This window comes from Haplochromis burtoni, unplaced genomic scaffold (assembly GCF_018398535.1).
Source record: "Haplochromis burtoni strain Fernald_Lab_line unplaced genomic scaffold, NCSU_Asbu1 Contig_119, whole genome shotgun sequence".
NCBI classification, from domain to species: Eukaryota; Metazoa; Chordata; class Actinopteri; order Cichliformes; family Cichlidae; genus Haplochromis; species Haplochromis burtoni.
The window spans coordinates 919,512-945,974 of record NW_024582480.1 but is presented as its reverse complement, the minus strand read 5'-3'; the positions used below and the strand labels follow the sequence as shown (position 1 = coordinate 945,974).

At 41.2% G+C, this 26,463-nt stretch overlaps 1 protein-coding gene across 3 annotated transcripts in view; it reads right to left on the bottom strand.

Annotated features, from left to right (window-relative positions):
- The window catches only part of atrn (attractin), a 130,504-nt gene that overhangs the window by 27,658 nt on the left and 76,383 nt on the right, over positions 1-26,463 (bottom strand). For 2 of the 3 annotated variants that reach the window (XM_005929634.3, XM_005929637.3), the window contains exon 26: positions 18,223-18,301. In XM_005929634.3, the coding sequence (XP_005929696.1) occupies positions 18,223-18,301 (79 nt within the window). The other variant, XM_005929638.3, reaches the window with a different exon arrangement.

Sequence of the window (26,463 nt, the reverse complement as noted above, 5' to 3'; positions counted from 1 at the left end):
TATAATTTTGCAAAAAGCTGTTAGCAGCAAAGCTCTGAAAGACTTTCAGAAAGACCTATTGCTCAAGACTACAAGAGTCTGGCGTCTTGAAAGCAAAGTACAGATTTTTCCATAGTACTGTAGTTACTTTACCCTCTGTTTCTATCTATGATTCTATCCAGTGAGGGAATTTATGTCCAATATTCACTTTCTTTTAGCCTTCTTTTGATGAGATGTGTGGCTTTTTAGGTGCTCCCACTAACCCCACTCTCTAGTTACCAGGTTTGTTTCCTTCTCTGTACTCCTCTTGTAATATATTGTGGATGTTTTTTTCTTTTTCTGAAAGCTAACTACCTGCTACAGCGAGAAGCACCACTAATAAGAGGCATGAGAGCGAACTAAAAGACTAAATTAGCAGGCTAATGAATTGAAAAGACAAACACTTCTTAAAGCTAAGGGAAACCAATGAAATGGGCTATAATTGCATTTGGATTCCAGTGAGCAAAACCCTTTTCACACTGAACAGACACTTGAACAATTGTTCGCATGCAAATAGTGAGAAGTTTTTAAAATAATCTGTTGGCTGACCAATATTGTTAAAAGATGGTAATTGCATCTCTGGAACAAAACTGTCAATTCAGAAACGCTTGTATTTGCTCGATCACACACACACACACACACACACACACGGGCGCGCGGAAACTATCTGAGGGAATTGTGTTTGAGCATTTTCAAAGTGAGCAGTACTGTGCCAAAGAGATTGAGTGCGTCAGCAGAGCATGCATATATGGGAGGGAGGGGGCAATAGGAAAAAAAAAAAAGGAGGATGCGGGAGAGGAATAGAAAGAGGGAAATTAGACTAAAAAGAAATTTTTAAGCCTGTTGGTGAAGCAGAAGTGAAGTGAACGTAGAGGAGGAGGGAGGTGAAGTGAGGTGAAAGACAAAGGTGTACAAAGTGTTTGCCCCTGGGAAGAGATGGAGGGGATGGAGTGTTAGATCGCTCGAGTGCAGAGAACGTACACACAGGCACACACACTGTGTACGATCACAGATGCACATACAGTACACATGCCGCACATCTTAGAGCACTACACCAAACCGTTTATTTATTGATGCGTCTGTTTAAAAACAGAAGAAGAAGAAAAAACGCAGATACAGAGAGAGTTCTCAATCATCCTTCGGAATCACAGAAGGAAAACTGCAGTGAGCGGCACGCGGGGGAGGGGAGGGGAGGGAGAGGGAAGAAGAGGAGGGAGGAAGGAAAGTAGGAAGCGGGCAGGGGGATTTCTTTAGCAGCGCAGGAATGTTAGCTACTCGCTGCTTCTCTCTCTCGCTTCATCGTTCCATCTCTCCGGTGGTGAGGTGGGGGGGGTAGAAGATGCACGCTGTGAATACTGACGTGGGAGAAGGCTTTGATCCCTCTCTACATCTTTCTCTCTTTCCTTTTTCCTGCTACCCAACTCTTCCTTGTTCCTCACTCCTGGCCTCCCACTCTCTATGTTCTTCTCCTCTTTGTCCATCGCATTCAAATAATCCTAAATTAGTGTTTGCTTGGTATACAGTTAAAAACTGCACTGCTTCATACAGCGTGCACCATCAAAAAGGAACAGCCTTTCAGATTATAAATAAATAAAAGAGAAAAGGAAACTGAACAGACGGAAGCATTGGAAACCTTCAAAAGAATCAAAGGGCTGAGATTCACTGAAAGAGCATTTAACCAATCGATAAAGGAACCACACACACACCAGATCTGTTCGAAACAGCTCATGTGAACTCTCATGGTGAGGTGCTGAAACCGGACCAAAATCACAAAAATTTGTTAAACTGCAAAACACTGACTACTGCAATGAAGGGGGGCAGCATTTGATACAAGTCTGCAATAAAAAAAAGCTCTAAGCCAAGTTTACCTATCAAAATGCATACAGTCACGTGCAAAAGTCCTGAGCCACACAACATTTTTTTATTTTCCGTCCAACGAGCTAGACTTTCTTGTAATCCCCCCCCTGGACACTGGCTACTTTTTCACTCATTTTCCCTTCCGTCCTTGTACCTGACCATTTTCAGAGGAATACTGACCTATGAATTGTTCAAATATAAAATGCACCTTGCTCGAGGTTTGAACCAGCACCGTGTCTAGATGCAACTGACAGCTTAGCAATGAACCAATTTTTTTAGGTATTTTCTTCCTAACGACGAAAACGCATACAAATCAGCAAGGTGTTTTCCAAAGAGCTATTTGTTGACAATTATTATCTGAACGTGGTGTGCAGTGTCTCCTTCTAAAAATTTGAGGAAACCATACTGCTAGGGGACAAAAGAAGTAGCAGACCTAAAACAAAAACAATGCACAGCAGATGAACTGTGGTCCTTCAGTTAATCCATCTACTGTTTACTAAAGCCTACACAGAAGTGGTCTCAGTGGAACGTTAGCTGTCAAGAAGCCATTCTTAATGAAGGGAAACACCGAGAATTAAACAAGAACTGGACTGAAAATCAGTGGCAACAGGCCTTACTCAGTGATGAATCCAAATGTGACATTTTTGTATCAAATCGTTGTCAGTGGTGTGGTTCAAAATATTTTTTGATCTGTGTATAAGCAGAGGATTGGCAGTTCTGGGAATATAGTATATCAAGGTGGCTGAGTAACAACGGGCCCAGCTCCAGCATGCCTCTGTTCTTTTTACATATTAGATTTGACCAGTAAACAACCAAATCAATAAAGCCAAGTACACCATTTAAATCAGCACGACTTGTTTTCTCTGGCCAATCTCTTTACAACTTGGCTGGCACTAAATGGGAACAAACATAGCAGCTAATTGGCCAGATTATAACAGGTCTCGTTCAAATGTAAGCAAATGTTTAATCGCAGCTAATATTTAACCTATGAGAGGCCAGCGTCTGTGGTCAGCATAAGCAATTAAAGCATCTTAAAAGAAAATATAGTATTATAATGTCGAAATGCTGTACTGCACAAGGCTAAATTGTCAGGGAAATGAAATCATTTTATTTGTAGCACTTTCAGCTCAGAGGACAAAGTACTTTGAGCAGACATAAATAAAAACAACCAATATAAATGAACAACACAATAATAGCCTAACACATGACTAAAAGCAAACCAAAACACCATATGGCTGGAAAAAGCAATCTGATTAGCTTCACTACATCACATCATCTGACAGCTATGGCGCACACAACAATGCACTGAAGGGACAGGGGAAGCAGTCGGTGCGCAGAAGTGACTTTCAGGGAGAGAACGGGAATAGTGGCATAGACAGGAAACAGGTGAGCAGAGATTTCCAAATATAGAAACAGGACGTGTCATGTTAGGAAATTATACCTTAATACAGATGCAGCAAGCTCTGTGCAAAGATGTGCTGTAGAGGGGGAGAGCATCAGAGGTGACGCACAGCTCTCTGTTTAATGAACATCCTTACTTCAGAATCCACAGTACGTATTAAAGTTGCTGACTTTAGGATGACTAGAGTAAACCGAGGTGCCTTGGAGGTTAAAACAAAGACTGCACAAAGATGGAGGAGCTGAGACAGATGCAGGAGGAAGAAACAGATAAAAGTAAAGAAAGCAAAGACAGTCTGTAATAAGATGAAACAGAATTTAAAAAGTGTAGGAGTGGCGCTTTGACAGAGGTTCTGGGCTTGTACCAGTGCCATGATGGATGGCTGAGGGGTGGGAGGGGGTGCTAGATGTTATTAGATCAAATGGGGGTCAACCACAGTGTAGTAGGGTTGAGATGCTAAGACAGCCTGTATATTGTGAGCCATAAGACACTGGCACTGATCCAAACTCTAATTATACGCACCATCTCTGCAGAATTAAGATTAGGAGGATTTAGAAGTGTCTCGGGAACACTGACAGACAAAAAAGCCTCGTGTTCACACGAACAGTCAGATTTCCTACATACGCAGAAAATGAAAATGACACGAGGGCAAAATCTGCACTGACACAGAATACACTGCTGAAATACAATTCAGCCAACCCACACACACTGATCTGGTATTCATTCGCTTGCACCCGAACACTGTAGAAACAAACGTTATCTGTTCACGAATGCAGAATATGCCCCCGGACTCATGCAGGACTTGTACAAACACACAAATGTATTATTAGTACTCTTTCACTTCTGCACACACAGTCTATCATTTGCATGCTAGTGATTTTCCTTTTAAAAACCAAAGCTAATATTTGCACTGGAGTTGGCACGGACAGCTAAAGCAGGAGTCTTCTAACACTGTTGCAGAGATAGCTGGCTGCCAGCGCTGCAGCTCTGCTCTTGATTCTTTTTCATCACATTTTGATGAATCCGCATCCTGTCAAGTGCAAAGAAAGTCTTAGATTGACTATGTGGAGGATACCCATTAACGAGACCTTTCCTTTAAGCGGGATGTACGTTTTCCTAAATATTCTCATAATCCTCTTTGAGTGACCGTGACTCATCCTTACCCTCTCTCACCCTCATCTTTCTCTCCACCTCTCACTTCAGGATTGATTACCTCTGAAGTAGGCCTTTTGTTCTGTGCGGTGGTGCAGCGAACATTGACCTCAGGAGAGAAAAGGAGATGGAAGACATCTCTCAAAGAATCTTAAAGCATCTCTCTAGTTAATCTACAGAGGCCTTGCAGTGCTTTAAGGAAGAGCACAGTTGATGTTGCTGCCTCAGTACTCACACAACAGATTTTTCTTACATGTCCGCTTGCCCCCGGTTCGCTGCATCATAATGTGCAGTCAAAATAATGTCAATTACTTGTTGAAAACGTTATGAAGTATGTGCCAAGAAGCACTCTCTGAGACTGGAAAATTGAGAGAATGAGAAAAAAGGTGCAGAGACCTGTAGTTCATCAAATGGTCAGCGGTTGGCTCTGAAAGCGAGTCAATCTGCATAGACTCTTGTGTCAAACATAGAAGAGAAATCATTTTTATTTTACATCTTTGTGAAGAAACAGTTCCACATAGAAAATCCCAAAAGGAGTAAAATTTTAGATAACTATCTTTGGAGATGAAACCCCCCGTAAAACTGTAAGATTAAAATTAGTATTTTAATGCATTTTAAGTACCCTATAACAACCATGGACGGGCTCTCTCCATTTCACCCGCAATGGACTGCTGACACGATACGGAGGTCAGTTATTGAGGAAAACCTAAACGTCTGTGTCAGTAAGAGCTGCTGATTTAGCTGCTGTTAGCGGTAAGTGGGTCCGACTCTGGCAATTATGCTAGCTGACATGACGTTAGCTTAGAACTAGCTGCGGGCGTTGCTATTATTGGCTCATTGTCAGCTTTTCAGAGACAGAAGGGTCGCGTGTCTGATCTGTTAACAATAAGTAACTGTGGAATAAATAAGCACGAGAGGAGACGAATGAAAAAGAGAAAGAGGTGACAAAGTCTATCATATACAGATTAAGCTAGCTTAAAGCTAACTTGTGATTTACATATCAATAGTTTCAAAGTATTTAATGGATTTCTCCTCTATTATGAAATTCTTGGGAAACTGGAGCATTGTAATCAAATTCTATTGGGATATAGAGGGTTAAAAATCAAAGTAATTTATATAAGTGCCTTTTTAATCAACCAAGCTAGCATTAGCTTAAAAGTCTCCACCTCTACAGTCACATTCAAATATGGTCATACCTGGTTTAAATAAGGGAGGGGAAAGCTGATAAAAGCAAAAACACAGATTGAAGGCAATGAAACCATCCAATGACGTCTCAGTGGCTCAGGCCAGCCATTACATACAGCATATGTTTTTAACAGTTTACTACTTGAGGTCCATAAAAATAACATTGGTTTCCTATAGTTTCATTTTAAACATGCTGCAGGCAGTTGGATTCAAACTTGTTTCTGTGAAGAGTTTATAACTTGTATGGTATAAAATTCATTATCAGTAGTTTCAAGTTAGTCTTCTGATTAGATTATCAGGGGCAGGTCTGCAGTGCTTTCTCTGAACCGTTATTCCATATTTAGAGGTGAATCAAACAACACTGTTCAGTTACGTATGGGCAGCGAGCCTTGAATGTGAGATGTGAAACAAACAAGTGGAGAACATTAGATGGTATTTGCAGGGGTATGAATGAACATAATATATATATCTATGTAGGCAAATTGAAAGTATTAGGATTTATAACAAATGTTTGGGGTGAAAAAAGGACACATGGATGCTAAAAGTTGTATGTGTAATAATGTTTGTGCAGAGTTTCAGCCAAAAACCCACCCGTTAAAGAGGAGATTGGGTACAGGACATATATACATGCATATGCAGCATTTGTTATAGTATGATGCTATTTATCATAACCTAATTCCTTTTGATGTTAAATGTTTATGCTGTCTCACAAACCTAGAACAGCGCTGCTTTTCAAAAAGCAGTTTCCAGAGTTTCCAGTTATGTCTGGAGACATTTTCGTATTTGCTGGTAAATGACTGTAATTAACATAACTCAGTATTACAGCTTTAACCCATTAGGAGACTAGTCTGGGACTTTTACATCATCTGCTCATGAAGAAACAAGGCTGCACGGCAGCAGAGAGGGAAAACGTGGTTCGGGGGTGGGGGATCTCAGCTAAGAAGCTGCTAGAGGCAGCTCTGAAGAACGCCGCCTGGGGTACTGGCAACGTGCGAGACGAAAGAAGAGAATGAGTAAGTGTGAAGAATGGTGGCATGAGAGCGGTCGGGCTGAGCAGACAGTGTGCCAGTTGGGGTCACCTTGAGCAATCCATCTCCCCACCTCCAGCAGGGATGCAGACTGCAGGAGCGGGGAGGACTGAACAGGTTTCCCCCCCTTAATAGCATTCTGCAGAGAGTGAGACAAGGCGATGCCTTCTCCCTCTCTGAACTTGTCCAGCAAGGATTTGGCCACAGCTGAACTGCTGGAAGGTGAGATAACCGGACACCCCTGACAGCTGAGACAAACAACGCGAGACAACACTAGCCGAGACAAACAACACAATTCTGTCAACGCTGAAATGAGCTTTCATTCTGTAAAGAAGGGAAAAGGTGAAACTTTGGCTTCTTTGTCTTCACAAGGCTATGTTTGCTACATAAAGGAAAAGAAGGGAAATCAAGCCTTTTATTTCTTTCGTTTCATTCTGTTGGTAGTCAACGGTGAGGAGACAAATACTCTTACAACAGAAAGAGCTATTAAACTAAAGTAGATTTATCACCTACGCAATCCTTAATGTTTCAGGAGCACGACACTCTCCCTGGAGAATCACGTGGCAATCTGCTATGATGTCAGCTGTTCACACTACATGTGTTTCTGTTTTTTCAGAGACAGGAGGAAGTAGCATGAGGAGAGACAATTTTTTCCTCGTGTGCACACCAAAAAGCAAGGAAATAAAGGGGGAGAGGGACGTTTTTAACCCAAAGGATTGTTACAGTAGTCGTATGAATGCCCTCTGTATTTCCTAAAGCTGAGATACACTTCTGGAGCACAATCCCAGAGCATTTCACTCTACCACAGAGCCATAACAATGACCATGGCCTCAAAAGTCTGCCTTCAAGGGCACAATTATTCTTACTGAGAGCAGGCATGGTTGAATCCATTTTCAAGGGTACACAAAAGTAATACTAATCTACCTCTGTGTTCAAACAACGTAACAGACTTTCTTTCATCAAGAACACAGTGATTGACATGGAGGCCTTTCGCTCCTTTATAGTTTAAGTCACAAAGCTTGTGCTGTTTGGAGTCTCCACAAATTACACAGAAATGATTCTACACTAAGCTACCTGAGCAGAAATCTTTAATCTTCAACCTGCCACTGACAAAAAAGTTCAGGTGGTCAAGTTTACACTGCAAAGCTGCATTTGCAAAGAGCTGCTCAGGTCAGCCACTATTCACTCCATCAGCCTTTGGAGTGGCCTAATGCTTTAATCTGAAATGAATTTCATTACCTATAAAATACCAGTTAGCACCATAGTGAGCAGGTAGTAGCTGGGGACCAGCATGACAATAAAAACACGTTCAAGCCGAAATAATAAATAAAGTCATTTCACTTGACTTCTTTTTGTCCATTCTCCTTTATCTCTGTCATAATTTGGTTCCCAAAACCTCTGCTTTTAATTTCAGTTACTGCCACATGAAGAGAGGAATCCAAATTACAAACTGAAAAGTCTTTGTTGGTTAAACATTACCAGTGGATCTTTTCCAAAGCACTGCAGGTGATCTGTACTGGAGGTTCCACCAGTTAAACTACTGATCGGGCTAATTAAACACTTTAAACATTATTGACCAACTCAGTGGATTACAGGAGTGGTGCAGATGTTGAGCTGTGGATGTGCTGCTAATTCCTCCGCTTGATCCTTTGGGGGGGGGGTGTTAACAGATGCAAGTTTGCTGGATTTTAAAGTTTTCATCCAAGTTGAACTGAAATTGCTCCATTTTTACTGAATGTCTGGGCTGATGATAAAAAAAAAGCTGAGCTGATTATTAATCATCTCTGCTTGTCCCCAGGCTATGTTAGTCCTGCACTAATAATGTTTAGCTGGATCAAACTCCAGCTAAACACTGCCAGCAACAGAAAAACATCTTTTTACAACTTGGGAGCGTTTACATTTCATTCCAAAATTCTCACCACAGACCTGTTTTTATATTATAATAAACTGCGATGTAGCTGGTGGCCTGTAGCCTGGCTATATCTCAAAAGGATAAACCAGATGTACAGATGCCGCATCTTATTCAACAGATTTCAGCTCAGTTTTCAATGAGAGAAAGCCTTTACTTTAATAATAAACACCAACATCGACATTAGAAATGAATATTCTTGCTGAAGCAGAACAAGATAAGAGGCTGTTCACCTTAAACCGCTAACCTTTTGCACAGGTGCCACAAAACAATAATGAGCTGAGCACAATTACTGAGAGCAGGTAGCCCAGGGTGTCTCAATAATCTCCTGCTCAGCATAAGCAAAACAGGACTTCATGCGCCCCAAACAAAATGTGAACCCATAACTTTGACAGATTGATTCAAATTTCTTGGAACAAATATGAGCAACACACAGAAAAGTAATATTTATGGAGCTAATTTCCTGCCAAAAATGAAAGAAAACATGTTTTCCAAATGCCTGATGATTCATTATCAAACTGTGCAAAACATCACTAACAAATTCATGCATTTAGTTTCGCACATACAAAACGCACCTATTAAGATTAATAGAACAACAATGCTTCATAAAAGGAATGCAGAATTTAAAAAATAAAATGTATTTTTTTTTTTTTTTTAAAAAAAAAAATATGACTTTGTGCACAACCAGTGTGCTGTGAAGGTCCCAAAAAGAGCAGATATTAAACACTCAAACACAGCGATAATTTCCAGTCTGTCAGCATTAGCAGTGAATAATAGCGACGGACAAATGAAAAATTAGCAAGATAAACAAGAATGCCCGCTCATGTTGACGTTGGCGTTGCAGAGTTGCACTTCTAACTTCTGTGGGGGTAACGCACGTGTTTGGAACAACATTAACAACTAGATTATCTGGGAAAAGAGCTTAAACATGTACATAACTTCAAATAACAAATGTGAATGTCAGAAAATTGGATTTTTAAATCAATAAATATTTATCACAGTTGCAAAATTCTGATGCAGACTTCATGTTTTTAAAGATATTTTTGATATTTCTGATTGCTTTCCAACATTACAACTACATGGCTGACTTGTATGTTTCTCCTCAGCAGAGACTGCATATGTAATGTGGACAGTGTAAGAGTACATAATTAAGTTTTATTAGCTTGGTCTTCATTTATTACACACTAATTATTGGATGCAAACGTGTGGCACATTAAGTTGAAGCTCTGTATATTAAAGCACCGTCAGGGGACGCGCACAGATACTCTCTGGATCGCGTTGCGGACTGCTCCTGGCGTGCAGAAGCGAAGAGGCTCCAAGCTACAGTGCATTCCCATGATTCTAAAATTATAATATATTACATAGCATCATCGGGAAGTGCTTTGTAAGGGGGTAACAGCTGCAAGGTAAAGGTGGAAAGATTGTTTTTTTCCTTTCTTCCTTGCTCATGTGTGAACCGCATTCACATCTAGCCATCTGCTTCTGGGCCTGGGTGTGTATGTGTGGGAGCTGCCATGCTAGCGGAGAGGATCCGATTTATCATTACAGATGATTCTGGAAACAAAACCGATGTGTGGAGCCTACGTGGCTCCTTGATATCTTCATTGTATTCCAGGTTTCTGCCTATTCAAATGATACGTGTGCCAATCTCTCCCAATCTACTGCGCTTTCACACCGAACCATCTGCTGCAGACCTTTTTTCGCACGCGAGGCCGGCGTGTACGAGTCAACGCAGGAGTCGGTGAGAGTGGAGCGAAGGTGGTGAGTGTCTGAGACTGTGGGCTTGTGTGACCGCGCATGTATAACAACGAGTTGTTTTGAAAGCTTCTAACAATGACTGCATGACTGATTATGGAGATGCAATTTACAAACTTCCTGATGATGTTGTACACTAGACTGAGTTTCATTACAGACTTAACTGCCAACACACACCTTTGTGTTCTGCTTGATGTGCAGGACTGGGTTCAGAAACCTAGTTCTATATCATAAAAATGCAGAAAGCCGCCTTAGTTTACTGCAAAGAAATAGAATAGATTTTATGCATATTTCTTAAGGAATAATGTTGGTGTTTCATTGTTAGCCTGCACTGCGGTACATGTACAACAAAACACAATCATGCAGTGCACTGAAAGAAAAATGACAACTGCGATATCTGGGATTTCATTCCTTCATCCAAAGCATTCCTACTCGGTACTTTGGGAAGTTACATAGAGTTTAATATGGTTTTAATGACAGTGATGAATGCCAGTATTTATTTAGCCAACACTGATGTGTAATCTTTAAACCGTGTGACAACTACGATGTAATTAAAAGTAGCCACTATAGTAGTGTTTTGTTGTTAAGCTCCCTATATATTACCTTTGCAGCAAGTATGAACGAATGATTTTTCTTTCTGAGCGACCACTGCATAGAGCGGTTTTATGGATTTTTAATACATTCTGAGGTCCTTTGTTTGTACAGTAGCAGGGTGACTGCTGATATTCAACGTGCTACGTGGCCTTAACCTCTTAAATGTCCCTCTCTGTTAGATTATACTGCAAGTCTGTGTGTGGGTGAGTGTGTGTGTTTGTGTATTCATGCACAATTCTGAAGACAAAGTGAAAGAGAGTACACAAGTGTGCTCACGTTGAAGTACATGAAGCAGCACAGGCGCAGGGATTGCTGAAAGCTTCAGACAGAGTCAGCGAAGGCGTCTGTAAAAGGTCACCGTTCTCTCCATCAACAGAGTTTGGAATGGACGGGGGCGGACCGGAGAGGAGAGGACAGGGCAAAACGAGGGGGCCCAGTGGAAAAAGTCACCCACCCAAAAATGTGGGTCAGCAGTTTGCTGTGACTAAGGGCACAACCATAAGGAGACAGCCAGGGAACCATTTAACAACCTTATTGCCGGCTCTTCATCCTCACGCCTGGAATGAGATGGCAAGGAAAGGTCCCACGCGAGCCGTGCTTCAGACTTTAATAGTGTGCAAATATGTCAGGTGGGGAACTATGCACATGTTAGGTTAGACAGGTAAGGAAAAGGTTTAGGAATGAATCTGAAACTATTTATACTTCACACTTTTCTTGTCTTATCTGCCAGCAGTTCATTTTAAATTAACCTAATTTTGTACTGCTTCAGTGAAAACGTGACATACTGTGTGAGAGGAATCAGGAACAAATCTGACAAATCCCGTTAGAGTTTTCTGAACATTACTATAAAAGTGCTTAAGATGACTACAGGCGCTTAAACCTAAGCTAGGTATTTAAACTTTAGAAATACTCTTTAGCTCACAGCCATCATTGCATGAAAATTTACATAAATGTTGTAGGATGTAATTACCTGAAGCCCAAGGTCAAAATCTATACAGGTGTGCAAAAATTATAGCCTGCTACACTCTTGGGTATCTCAGGTAAAACTTTTGATGTGAAGCAAAAAATCTGAACGCCTGAAACTTTATGCACACAGTTTTGAACCTTTCTTATACATTTTGAATGCCACATTTGTTGCTTTTTCACATGTCAACTCACAGGTAATATCCTTCAATAAAACGAGTGAAAGGTCTTACATAAGAGATCATAGCTTTTTCACATCGTCACCTCTGGTTAAGGTCTCAGACCTCATCTCTGATCTGCTTTTTAAAAAAAATAGACTTTCATGTGTGGACGGCGTACTTTCCCACTCACCGAATCATCAAAGAGATGAAGGAAACCGTGGCCATTTCAAGCAAGAAAATATGTTTATGTTTAACCTGAGTTAGGTAACCTTTGATGCTAAAATATTAGGTTTAAACGTTGTAGCCTATTTCGCAGCTGCGGTTCATTTTATGATGGGGCCTGAGCCTCGACGCCTTGACTGACATCCTTTTTTGCTTTTTCATAGTTGAGCGGAGGTAGTAGTGGGAGGGCAGCTTAATGGCTGATAATAAATATGTGAAGGTATCTAAGAGACGTTTATCCCATTTCTGCTCGCTCCCTGCCTTCTTCCTGCAGGCAGCCTGCGTCTTGCGTAATGTAAATGTGGAACACAGCACAAATGATCAGGGACATTATCACATTCTGCATTTCTGTCAATACCTCAGGGTGCAATACGCGTCTAATATATGTCAAGTTATATGTGATATATATCTGAGTAAGTGCGACAGTGGATGTTGGATAAATTCACACTTTGTCATCAGGAGGATATTTTTGGGAAGCTACAGTGGAGGAGGAGGATCTCCAGGGGAATGTAACTGTATGAGATCCCAGTGATGGTGAAAAAGAGAATACTGGGAAAACTGACAATGAACATCAAAGGCTCACTCTATGCATTACAATGTCATTCAAAAGGGGCTCCATCTCTGAACATATGACTCAACTCTCACGCAGCCAGGTGCAGAAAATTCTGTCTTTCAACCCTCGCATTCTGGCCTAAAATCTCTGCTACAATCTAGCAAAATTAGACATTCTGTCCTTAGGCAAAGAAGGGGAAAGTGGCACCATTATTACAGTATTTTGCATCATGATATATTACCCTTTCAATAGATCTGCTTGCTGGATTTTCGCTTTAATTAGCCAGCTTGCTAAAAGAATAGAAAAAAAAGAGAAGGAACAACTTTAATCATTTGTGTCTGTCACAGGCCTGCGTAAGCTGTGCTCGAAACCTGTCTGTGACGCTGTAATTGTTGGCCGCTCAAAAGAGAAAACTGTAACTCTCATTTTAGCACTCTGTCGCTTCGATTAACTTTAGGACAGTAAATATAGACATAGCGCAAAAAGATAAAAGTGAGAATCAATTTAGAACTACAGCCATTTAAGTCCTGCTGTTGCTAAAACGTTACCACAGGAATAATCAACTTGCATTAACAACGTTGCTCAAGCACTGCTTATTCTGACTAAAAAGCCAGAGCCCGCTATGGTACCGGCTGTGGTGGGGTCCATCTAATGCCATCTGGCAGCTCCAGCTTCCTTCAAAGGAACTGTCAGGTCTCAAAGGAAGGCTTTGATTTAGATTCAGACACTACAGACCACACACCGCAAGCACGCACATGTATGCAAACAGATGCAGGGTGCAGACACACATGAGGAAAGAAATCCATCGCAATACTTTGAAACGTGCACAAACAAGCCACACGCAGTGACCAACAGGTGGAACTGACATTCTTAGCAGGTGTTAGCCTACGCCTACAATAACAGCAACTTCAGACACAGTCCTCGAGTCATTAATACTCCTGGCACCAAATTAACACCTGGATGCCTTCCAAATGAAAAAGTTGAATTTTGGAGAACTGCGAGATTATAGTTTGTCATGCTAAAGAATAAAAAGAAATACTGTTTCTGCTAAAATGTTCCCTTTTTGTAACCTTTATATATAGAACCTCTATTAATATCTCCTAATATACATTTTTTATTAAAGTTTTTGGATGGGGTTAATAAAAATCTTCTTAACAAACACATTTTTAAGAATAAATGTAACGTTTCAAAGTCAGTTTCACTCAACATGTCATTCTAAAAAAGCTGATTTCAATCCCAGTGCCAACAGCCACATCTTTAAAAAGAAAGGGAAAAAAGTCTCAGTGACATTTGCATTATAGGGCTCGCGCTAACACTGTTATCCCGAGCGACTTACAATGCCTGTGACAGCACAATGAGCTTAAACTCCTTAAAGTCAAATGACAAGCAGCCAGCGGTGGGGAATAAAAGGACTCGAGGCCATCGGCTTAAACTCCTCTGACCCTGCAATGACCACATAAAATGCAACGGCCACCACTTTCCACTGCGTCGGGCCTAAGTGGGGTGAACGTGGGCATAATTAGATGCAAATGTGTGTCACTGTACAGCTGATGCAAGCACCAAGTAACATGGAGGAATCAAGGATAAATGTGAAAGCCAAGCCTTGAGGGACAGTGCTGGAAAGAACAGAGCGGTCTCGATGTCAAGGAAGCGAACGGCTGTAACGGAGACAGTCGACCTCGTGGAAAAACATGATTAGCTTTCTGTTTGCGTGAATTGTGTGTCACGCTGTGTTCACATGGAACATGAGCATGCGTGAAAGCAGGTTGCCTGTGCTGCTAGATTAAGTCACATTTGATGGAAATTTGTCATCTTTGGTTTGTTTATACGATACTCCTTATGAACACTAGATGAAGATAAGTGGCAAGAATTTAGGAGATGGTGAGTGTGTGTATGAGCAGCAGAAAATAAACTCCACGAGTGAACAGAACATGTCCAAACATTTTTAATTTAAATAAATAAATAATAATGACATTTCTATCCTTACTATTCTGAGTGGTTTTGTAGAGAGGAGGGTATTAGATCCCAAACCTGTTGAGCATTTCCCAATCCTAATTCAGTTGACATCTGTGCTTGACATCTGTGCTAGGAAGAGCTCACTATATAACTAATGTTTTGGGGGGGGATTTTCCCCCACAGTGGTTTATAAAAAGGCTGCTGAGCCAGTGATGTCATAGCTAAATTTGTGATTCTGCCTGGCAACAACTACTATCTTTATAAATTGGCTCATCTTTCCTGCAGATTCTTCACATCACAGAAGAATGTATGACTCGGGTGAGATGATACTCGGGGTATCATCTCACAGCATTTTACCAAAATGTGACTTCACAACTAGCACTAGGACCGAGCTTCATTTGCTCAGATTGCAACTAAAATTGCAACTTTTTTTTTTGCTTTGCTTATATAATGAGTTAACTGTATAGTGTTTACCATCTTCCATTAACTACTGATTGGTAAAATATCTGTAATAGGTTTATTTAACTGTGGTTTTTAAAAAAATTAGATTAACCGCTAATATAGATGAATAGAAAAGAACAATTATTAATAACAAGAATACCTGGCATTTAATAAAAATGTGTACTGTATAATGGGCATAATTTATCCAGTTAACCTATCATGAATAGATGACTGGCATTACATCATCATCATATGGCTCTTTCAGAGTTATGGACAAGTTAAAAAAAAAAGTTAAAAGCTTGTCACTGTTCAAAATTAAGGGAGCACTTTTATAACTGTTGCTCAAGGTTTTTAAATGTATTCAGATGATGAAGTACAAAGGAGACGTGATACACTGAGATTCTTACATAAAGACAAAAACCAAAGTTCTTCTACAGGTCATGTTTGTGACATTACCAGACAGTTATCTGACATGTATTAAAGTACTCATCTGAGTGAATGGGGAGAGATTTTCAACATTAGTTTCTTTCGTTACATAAAACCTGCATGTATTGAATCACAAGTCACGACTCGTTACAAAAAAAGTCGATCTTTTATTATATCTATAAATAAATATTTTATATTTATAATTGATATTTCAGCGATGCATTTTCACATTACTGCAGTTTCATTATCAGATTAATTAAAAGCATTACCACGATGGCCATCTCTGCTTATTCTGCTACAGCACACAAAAAACGAGCTAAAACTGACCTGTGGGCATCATCTGACACAACCAACGTCGAAAAGGAATACGGTCGAGGCATGTATCGCCTCTACCGTACTTGACAGCTGATCTGTTATGCTTTGGATGCAAAATAGTCCCTCTTAGTTAAGGTGTGCCACAAGGCTCAATTTCGGGTCCAGTCTTGTTTGCACTTCACATGTTGACACTGGGGTCTATTTTTTCCCCAGCATAACCTTTTATTTCACTGATTTGCACATGACTTGCAGATTTATTTGACTTTGTGAGTAAATACATTGACAGTGCTCTGGATCCTTTATCTTCCCATTATAAGACAAATGTTAAAAACCTCATTGTGTACCTTGGTGGTAACTTTAAACTGTGTAGGCAGGTATGCAGCAGTCCATTTTCCCCATCACTTTGACATGAGCCCAGGTTTATTCTACAAAAGTGAAACATTTTAGTGAAACCTACAAGCTTTTTCAGGTGTTGGGGAGTTTAGCACAGGCCACAGTTTTCAGGTGGCCACCAATCCTCTTAACAAAGTTCCACTTTTAATTTTGTGTAAAGGTTAGAGTGTACAGCGTCCAGATGGACAACTGTGGTTTTATGATGAAGAGAGGGCAGAGCGGGTGCAGGTAAAAGGGGGATGATAAGAGGCACAATAGGTGAGGCTGATTACAGCACTTTCGGACGATGTTACAGGCAAAAGGCACTTCAACCGACACGACGAGTGTAAAAAGCACAGACCAAAAGTTCACATTAAGCACAACATTAGCGTGTATGCTCTTAGACACTGACACATATGCACTCGCACACACGCACATAAAATGCAGAAACACAGTGCCACCAGTACACAACCTTTCAGCCACTCATTCAAAAGGTGGTCCAAACCCTTCTGGAAGCACACGTGAAAAAGCATTTTGTCATTTTCCCAGCGAGGCAGTATTCAACATGCAAAAACTGCACTGACTTTTCATACTTCTCACATCTCGCTAGTGCTCCACATGCAGAAAGCAAATGCAATGCTTGGCAATCTGTCTGAACAGCTAGTCAGGCCAGACTGTTAGTTAAGCATTTGTTGAGTCTTAATCATGCAAACACCGAGCTTACAGAGAGAGATGTGACAAGTTAAAAGCAATCTGAATTCTTGCTGATAATTAACTAGTAAGCCATCCAACTCTTCCTCAGCCAGCTAGTGAAGGTTTATTTATATGTCTGATGTTGAACAATGATTTTGAAAACGTATTCATTTAATCCTTCTAACTGTAGAGATTACTTGTTGCTTAACAGGACACTGATGACTTTGCAATGACTTGTAACTTGCAGCATGACTGCACATTTTCATTAGTCTTAGCAGTTACTTTAAACCAAAAGGACCACTGCAATCAACACGTGATGATATGTTATATGTTATAATGATATAAAACCCAAGGTTAATTGAAATATGAGTGACTACACAAGTCAAGTTTAAAAATGCATTACACCCAAGATCCTTTTAATATTCTCTCCTGATTATTTCTGCGTCCTGAGGAGACAGGGGCAAGCATGACTCTAAATACTGGAGTCATAATACTGCTAATACCTGCTGCTTTATGAAAGACCACTGATGAATGTCTGCCTCAATACATTAACAACAACCAAACACTTAATGGTTGCAGGGCTGTTGTGATTCAAATGACTTAGTGTGCACATTGATAATACTAGAAGGAGCCAAGAGTTTAGCGTTGCCTGGAAGTTGCCTGTAGTGTCGATTGCTTTAACTCTTTCCCCTATAAAGACGACCTCCCCTGTATCCTTCATGATCAATTTTGACAGCTCAGTATGTATATCAATACAGATGTGGTTTGACAACCTCTAGAATAGTTTCTAGAGGATCCTGACCTCAGTCCAACACAAGAGTGGAGACCACGAACCAGTCCATCATCAGTTTCTGACCTCACAAATCCACTTCTGGAACAATGTCCAGAAATTCCCATAAACACTCTTCTAAACCACGTGGAAAGCCTTCCCAGAAGAGTTGGGCCGACATAATAAAACCCTATGGATTAAGAACGGGACGTCCCTCAAGTTTATATGTGTGTGAAGACTGATGAGGGAATACTTCTGGCAATATAGTGCATGACAGAATCAATGCAATCACACTTCTTTGTGATTGTGGACAAAAACGAACTTGATATATTTATTCCACTGGAAAATCCACAAAACAAAGCAACTTTTACAGCAGCAATAACTTTAACCAGAAATGAGTTGATGTGACTGTGGCAGCTTAAAATCAATTGTAAGCATGGAGTCAAACGCTTACCTCTCGCCGCCGTGACGCCCAGCAGCTCTGTTTGATCTTCCAAACTACGGCGGCCACCAGGAGCAGGGACAGGAAGCAGCTGTGGGTGGAAAAGACAGAGGAAGAGATGAGTCCAAAATATATTAAAAAAAGAAATAAAAACAGATAAATGAAGCGATGAGAAGACAAAACCTATAAGCTTTTGTCTTCTCATCAAAAGCTATAAGGATGGTTTGATGTTAACTTTATAGGAAAGAAGTATTTGACTACGAGTTTTATTTTCTGTCACCGATAAATATATTAACAAACAGATTTTTGACATCAAACATATACATGTGTGCATTTTAAACTGACAGCAAGTAGGGGAGGAAAATAAAGCAAAATAAAACGAGGTGATGCCAGCCCACACTGAACAGCATTAAAGAGCGACAGGTCTGAAACTCGAAGGGTAAGATTAATTATCATAAGCGATGAATCTGCCACAATACGCACAACCTTTGAAGTCAATTTGACACATCACTGCAGCCTTTTCCATCTGTACTGGAAATCCAGGAAAACTGCTTGACAAATATGGGCAGCTGACAAAGTTACACAAATTTTCATTTTACTGGAATTAGTCCTTTTTTTCAAGATCAAAAGAATCAAAACGATACATTCTCAGCTATAGAAAAACAGCTGATGATGTCACTTCTTAACGGGATACAAAGTGATCGTGCTAAACGTCAAAAGAAACAAGCTAAAAAACAAAAGGTTAGCAAAAAGAAAACGGATGTACACTTTGCGCTTTTCTTCAGATTGTTTAGGAGGGTGGTCACACATGATGATTTTCTGCTTAAATACTTTTAAACAACACACACACACACACACACAGACGGTCTTCAACCACCATTCCATTTTATGCCCTCGAGCTCCAAGTGTTGGCATCAAGCACCATCTTTGTCATCCTGTTATGTTTCTGTTCTGTTTTACTCTACACTCGCTTCCTTTCATTCTTCAGCACTTTGTGAAATGTTTTTTCATGTTTTTTCTTGAACACATAATGTGTTTTTCTTGGTTCATTTCAAGAACCGCCCTCCCCCCTCAACACACGCGCACACAAACACACACAAATAAAATATACAAAGAATCAAAACGCTTAGCGCTATTTACGCTCTACAGAAAAACACCTTGAGGTGATGATGATTGTGGTGACATGGCTGGGTGACATGGTTTGTTAGCATCAGTGTGTGTGTGCGCGTCTGCTCTCCCTGGCTTCCAGACGTGTACTTAGACAAGATGGAGTGAGTGTGTGTGTGTGCGCGCACGTGTAAACACATCAGGGACAACATCTTTAGCACTCAGCTTCACTCTCAGCCTGTCACGGCTCTTGCTGATCTTGAGTCAAAGCTATCAGAAGTACGATGGCAAAATGCCTAAATATGAGTGATTCGTGACAGTTTCCTCCAGGATGGGAGAAAAAGACAAAAAAACCCATCTAGCCTTAAGAAAAGAGATACGTGAGATTAAATATTAAGTCTCACGTAATTTATTTTCATATATGGGTCAATTTAAAAGTCCACATAGGTTAGAACTTTAAAAAAAAAAGGAGCATACTCTGGTGTTTTGTCCTAGCTAAAGGCATTTCTATCAGAGACACAAAGCTGGCAAGCTTCATGGCACTATGTGTCACATCTAATTTAAAAATACAGAACAGTACAAAGTAAGTGAAGCCGTGTTTCTAGTTTACACCGTGGCATATCGGCCTCCAGGTCTCTATGTACTGCAGTATTCAACACAAGACTGAGTCCTCAATGATTAATGGGCTCACAGCTAACTGTCTGAAAGACTGAAAACTCCTGGCTTTGACTTTCATAAATACATTTATGCTTTATTGTCTCAAGTGTAGTTTTTTTTGCTAGTGTTTATCGCATAAAGAATATTTGTGAATAAACTTTCTGGGCTTTGAAGTGGATTTAATTAGTCCACATTGAAGCGTAACTTCTTCAGACACAGGGCCTTCCAGTCAGACCCCTCGCAGGGTTTTCTCCAACGTTCTACCACTTTTTCCATCTAAATGCCTTTGCCTATTTTAATAGTGGCTGTGAAGCGTCAGATCTTCATTCATCGCTCCCGACCCCATCTGAGCCCCCGCCCACCCTGTGTGACTCTTTAAAGTGCCATTTATTTAAAAAAAGAAGAAAAAAAAAAGATTCCCTTATCTCTCTGGGCTGAAGAAGCCCCTTAAGAGATCCATCCGTTCAGCCATCTTATTGATCTGGCTTCCTGCTCATTGCTTTAAAAGCAACACGGTGCTGATGAATGACTTGCATGAATAGATATCGGCTTCACATCAAAGGCTTCCCTGCTCAGCAGGGTGGGAGGGGAAAAGGAGAGAGAAACAAAGGACAAGAAGAGAAGGAAAGACAATGATGAAGAAAATGGACAGCGATGGTGAAAGACAACGTGAAACACAGACAGATTGGAAAGTGTAAGCTGAAGTCTAAACAATGGTATAAGTTTAGAGTTAAGGAGGAGAAAATGGAGCAAGAGACAAAGACTGAAGGAATCGAAAGTAACACCGGAGAGACAAAAACTAAGAGAAGCAGACGGAGACAGACACAGAGAAATGTGCTTCATTTGATCTCAACCTCTGCAAGGGATGCTGGGAAAGTTAGTCAAGCTTCAGCTCCCACCTCAACCCATACGTCACACCAGCATCTCTCACTTTCAATGAAAATAGAAAAGAATATTCACCAGCAGATGCTGCCTCACCAAAGCCACCTGTGACAATCGCACTTCACCTTCACTAACGTCTCAATAAAAGCAACTCTGAGCCAACGGATTACGGATTTCGGGGGTTATATTTATGCGAATTCCTGTACAGTTAGAAGATGGTGATCTAAACGGAGCATCTGTTTGCCTTTGTGTAGCAGACTCCAGCAATACCCTTAACAAAATGACACAAAGTACAGAACACATGAAAAACAAAACAAAACAAAACATCAGACAACTGATAGTGGGGTAAACTTAACCCTACTACGCTACAGATACAAATTTACATTACTGCACCCTTCAGGTTCAACGGTGCACACATACACATTACATACAAGGAAGTTTATGTTGCCCTAACAACACAGTTGCATTAACAGTACTGTTTCTTGTGTCGAGATTAATTCAAATCAGCGCAGATTGCTACTTCCTGTGAGATCTGTCTCGGTTATTTTCATGCTTTTTAAGAGCACCGAGCGAGCCAGGTAAAGCAGGTTAAAGAGAATCACTCTGATGGCATGTTCAAGGGAGGTTCCCTCTGCTGAAAAACACCTAATGGGGAAAAGATCTAAATCAACTTTGTAGCAGGAACTCACCAGTACGATTCCTTTTATCCAGTTTCCTCAGATATCTAACGTGTAATGAAAAGTGACGGAATCAAAGTTTGAAAGTTTACGAAGGAAAAAAATACTGACTCTCTAAACACATTAAATGATTATTTCAGTTTCCTGAAAACAAAACCGTTTGAATTGAATTAGTGCGATGAGCAAAAAGTCACTTTAAAACAAGACCCGAAACTAATTAACATTTTACCAAATATTCAGGTTAAAATCACCAGTTTCATCAAACTCATCGTATTCAGTTGTAATTACCGGTAAGTTGAATTTTAAAAACAGCAGAAAGTATTGTTCTGACACTGACAGTGATTTATGGAACAGACTGTAAACTACAGCTCCAAAAACATAAAATAAAATGTTTTAAAAAGATCATTTGGTATGGATTCTTATGATATTTGATACCGTGTTAGTGAATGTCCAGTACTAGTACTTAAAATTTGCTTGATGATCTGAAAATTTTTTATGAAAAATGTGCAATAAACTAAGAAATCAAGAAGAGGGAAAACACTTTTTCACAGCACCCGATGTTTAGAAAGAGTGTCAGCATGCCATTATTCACATTTTCTGGATGCTATTAATGCTTTTCCTACTTTAAACAAGATTAATTTCAGGCAAAAATATCAGACAGACATTTATTCTAGAGTAAAAGATTACTTATATCGCAGTTTTACCTTCAAATGCATTCTAAAATGAGAACATCGTGAGCATATTTCAATGTTGTTCCATTTAGAAATGTGGAATTTTCTCACTTCTAGCTTGAATTTAAAAAAGTTTAGCTGCTCAGTCCATAATAAGGCAGTCCAAAGTTTGATGACATAACAGAAGACGCTAAAACGCTGGCAAAAAAAGAATACTGTGTGCAAAGCTCTTGAGTGTCTCGGGTAAAAAAAAAAGATGGATGCCGTCTATTTGTGGCAGAGTGGAAAGCGGAAAAAGAGCCAGGCGAAGTGTATTATAGCCATCGGCTGCTGAGGCCAGAGAGGTGAGCTCTGACGTGTCATTGGCTAACCTGACAGCAAGACAACAGCCACAGGGCAAACACCAGCACACTGGTTCTGTTGTCCACAGCCAGCTGAATACTAATCCTGCAGTCTGCCTGCTGCTGGCTTTTACTCCGGGGTGGGAAATGAAACCTGCTCACTAGCCAAACAGCATTTCATTTTCGCTACGACTGATAAGTTTTGTCCGCTGAACCACACACACTAATCAGCAGTTGCTCAGAGGTCCTATTCTGCCATGCACTTGTCGCCACTAAACCCTGCAGCGCTGCGGGTGATGGGACCCTTCAAAGAAAGGCTAACCTACCTGAAATAAAATGAGGACCTGAACATGTCACAGAATACAAATTTGGGTATAATCTGTGCAGCTCCAGATCATTTCTTTACTCTCTGCTCTAACAATGGAAGCAGCGGTTATTTTCGGTACGAGGGCAAAACCAAATACGGTCTAAGAAAGCAGAATGAGAAGCATGCAACCAAAGCCGTGGGCTGCACTTGTTCCTGGACTGGGAGGGGTACGGGCCTGAGGAGCGGTCCTGGGGGGGGGGGGTACTATTAGGAGTTGGTGGGGTTTCTCTGGTGTGGTGTCACGGGGTCCGCTTCTGTTTTCAGCACACCTCCCCACCTCTTGCCACCTCCCCGAGTGGTAACGTGTCTGTTAATTCTCCGCGGTGTGCATTACGGCCAACCTATGTCTTGGATTTTGTTTGTTTACCTGTTGTCCTGTATCCTCAGCCGGATCCATCACCCGCTTACCTGTCAGCTGTTTGTGAAGCCGCATTTCCGGGATCACTACAGAGATCAATCTCAGCGTTTCTCCCACATCCCGAGAATCCTCGCCCGAGCCTGTACAGCCAGTGTGACAAGTGAGCTCTCCAACTCTCCCCATGTTTATTGCCGTTTCTTACCGGTTGTTTGGCATCTCCCCCTAAAGTTTCGTTTTTCTTTTTCTCATACATCCACCCTGCGTGCGCAGGTAACCCCTTTCCCTCCGAATGCGTGTCAGCCCCCTCCCCTGGTTTCCTTCGGTTTATTTATCAGCGTACATATCTCATCCCGTGTAAATAAGTTTGACACTGTAAATAAAGAGCACTCCCTGCATTTTCTGCGCTTCTGTGTGTTCTGCCATAGAGTCCGTTCACTCCGCATAACAGTTTCGCACAGCCCTGTTGACTTCCCCAATGCGAATTATGAATTAATTAATTAATTGATAATTAAACTGGCCACCCTCAGTTATTGTTTCATCCCTTAGAGCTTGTTAAGATGACAGGGTGAAGCTAATTAGAATTGTGCTTCTTTGAAACTGGAAGTTCAATAAGAGGATGATTAATCGTGCTGTGGAAATAATCATTTAATGTTGTACGTTTGGCCACTGGGGCTGCAATGTGAGGGCTGATATTTACTGAAAATACCAAAGCACAGAACTTGCTAAATGCAAGTTTGTGAGTGTCTTACCATCTGCCTTAGATGTCATTCGGATTAAGGTGGTAGCGACAAACTCAAGGATGAAAACAAAAAGCTTCTTAGGGAATAGGATTTAGAAATTGATTAATGGAAAGGGAAGAGATTTCCTTTGAAAAAAACCTACGCAGTTTGAGTTTTTGCACCATCGAACCTCACCAGGTAATAAACTGCAGAAATGAGAGCTATTCAACAAGTCGCATTATATTTCAGACAATCCTGAGCTGAGGCCCGCAGCATGAAAACTCCAATTCCACATCATCTTTTGTCCTGCGAGCTTTTTTGCTTTTGCTTGTATAACCCTGCCAAAACTCATTGTTAAGGGAAAAAAAGCAGCCCTGAACGCAAACGTGCTAGACGTAGAGGAAGGGGGTAGACACGAGGCTGATCAGATGGGGAGGAGAAACAAACAAACAAAAACGTTGCCCTCCTCTTGGGACTTTTTCCCCTCGTGTTGTGGCCTTGGTCACATTCCTCGTACCCTCCTCCCAACTCATTACAGGTGAGGGAAAGTGGTGAGGAGGAGGAGTGGAGGCTTCGAGTCAAATCTACTGATCTCAGTGATTTATTATTAATGGGACGCAGAGGGGCTTTCAGCTTCTCACAGACACACCAGGAGGGATTTGCCACAAGGTGCTTCTTGCACTCTATCTGCTGCATCTTACACTTGTATCGCTCTCGCTCCTCACTGATGACCGGGCCTAGATGAATATCGATGCAAAGATCGCGAAGAAAGCAAGAGAGGGGTGGGAAGAAGGGGCGAGAAGTTAAGAAAACAATGCTGTGAGGAAAGGAGGCAGAGGTGAAGATGAAGAGAAGGTTAGAAATGTGGAGATAACGCAGACAGAAGAAGAGAAGACAGTAGGTAAACAGGCAGTTTTGCAGCAGCCCACGTTCAGAATATGAGAAGGCAGAAATCCAGAGACAGAAAGAAAGTGAGGACTAAAAAGCTCGGAGAGGAGAGAGAGTGGGGGGGGGGGAGATCTGGCACAGCACAGGCAGCAGCACCTGCTGAGTGCTGGGGGAGGCCCCTTAGGACAGACAGGCCAGGTTTGGATGAGTGTTCAGTATCTCTCTCTGCTTCTCTTTTTCAGGTGTTCCTAAAGGGTGAAAGTGAATCTGCCTGTCAGTGCACACCACAAGAAGTAATCTGTGGGCAAACACTACACTGGGTCTGAACCAGTGTTAGTGTGTGTTTAGAGAAACACGGAAGCAGCTGGTTTCCACCAAACTGTTTAAAACCATACAAACAGGCACGTTTACTTTTTTCTTTTATTGATAAAAGAATGTAGACCATACAGCATCTTGACAGTATATAAATGGCCTGTATTTGTATAGTGCTTTACTCAGTCCCTATGGACCCCAAAGTGCTTTACACTACATTCAGTCATCCACCCATTCACACACACATTCACACACTGGTGATGGCAGCTACATTGTAGCCACAGCTGCACTGACAGAGATGAGGCTGCCCGACACTGGCGCCACCGGGCCCTCTGACCACGAACAGAAGGCAACGGGTGAAGTGTCTTGACCAAGGACACAACGACCAAGCTGGGGCTCGAACCGGCAACCTTCCGATTACAAGACGAACTGCCAACTCTTGAGCCACGATCGCTCCATATAAGCAACCTTAGTCTGTTTAACTGTTTGATATTAGTTAGAATTAGAATCTCCAGAAGTCGATTTTGTTCATCTAGACGTAGCGTTTTCAGTGGGAGAAACGTTTCGTCACTCATCCAAGTGGCTTTTTCAGTCTCAGCTGACACCTGGATGAGCGTGCATCAAGACAAGTAAATCTCCAGAAGTTGATTCTGTTCATCGGACCGGAGCGTTTTTCAGCTTATCAGATGAGTCTGGACAGAGGAGGTCTGTTCCTTCCAGGACTGCCTGGGGAAACAGATGAGAAGAGCTTTAAACAAGGTAGATATACCAGACAGGAACCATCTAGTAATGCAAATAATCAATACCAATTTCACCTAAATTGCTGTACAGTTTTTACAGAACTCTGTGCAATCCTGTGATAAACTAAGCACAACCTTGCTACTTGCATAGGAATTAAGAGGGGGAGTCGCAGGCATGCTGCTAATAAAATGCTCATAAGAAACTTTCAGCAAGATCATAACTGCAGAAGATTCAGTGGTGTGCGGCTCCGAAGCATTCAGATGCTTTAACACAATGCCACTATCTTCCAACGAGTCAAGAGTCTCTACGGGCCTCTACAAAACATCTGGACAGATCCCGTTTGAACAGACAAGAACAAAGTGGAAATGTTGGGCATTGCACAGAGCCATGTATGGTGTTGTCACTTTATCGAGCATTGTGGTGGAGGGGTGAAGATTTGGGTTTGCAATCGCGGGACCTCGACACTGAATGGACCTCCTCTGTACCAGCTGTCTCAATCACACAATCAAAGTGAAAACATCAACCAGACTGAA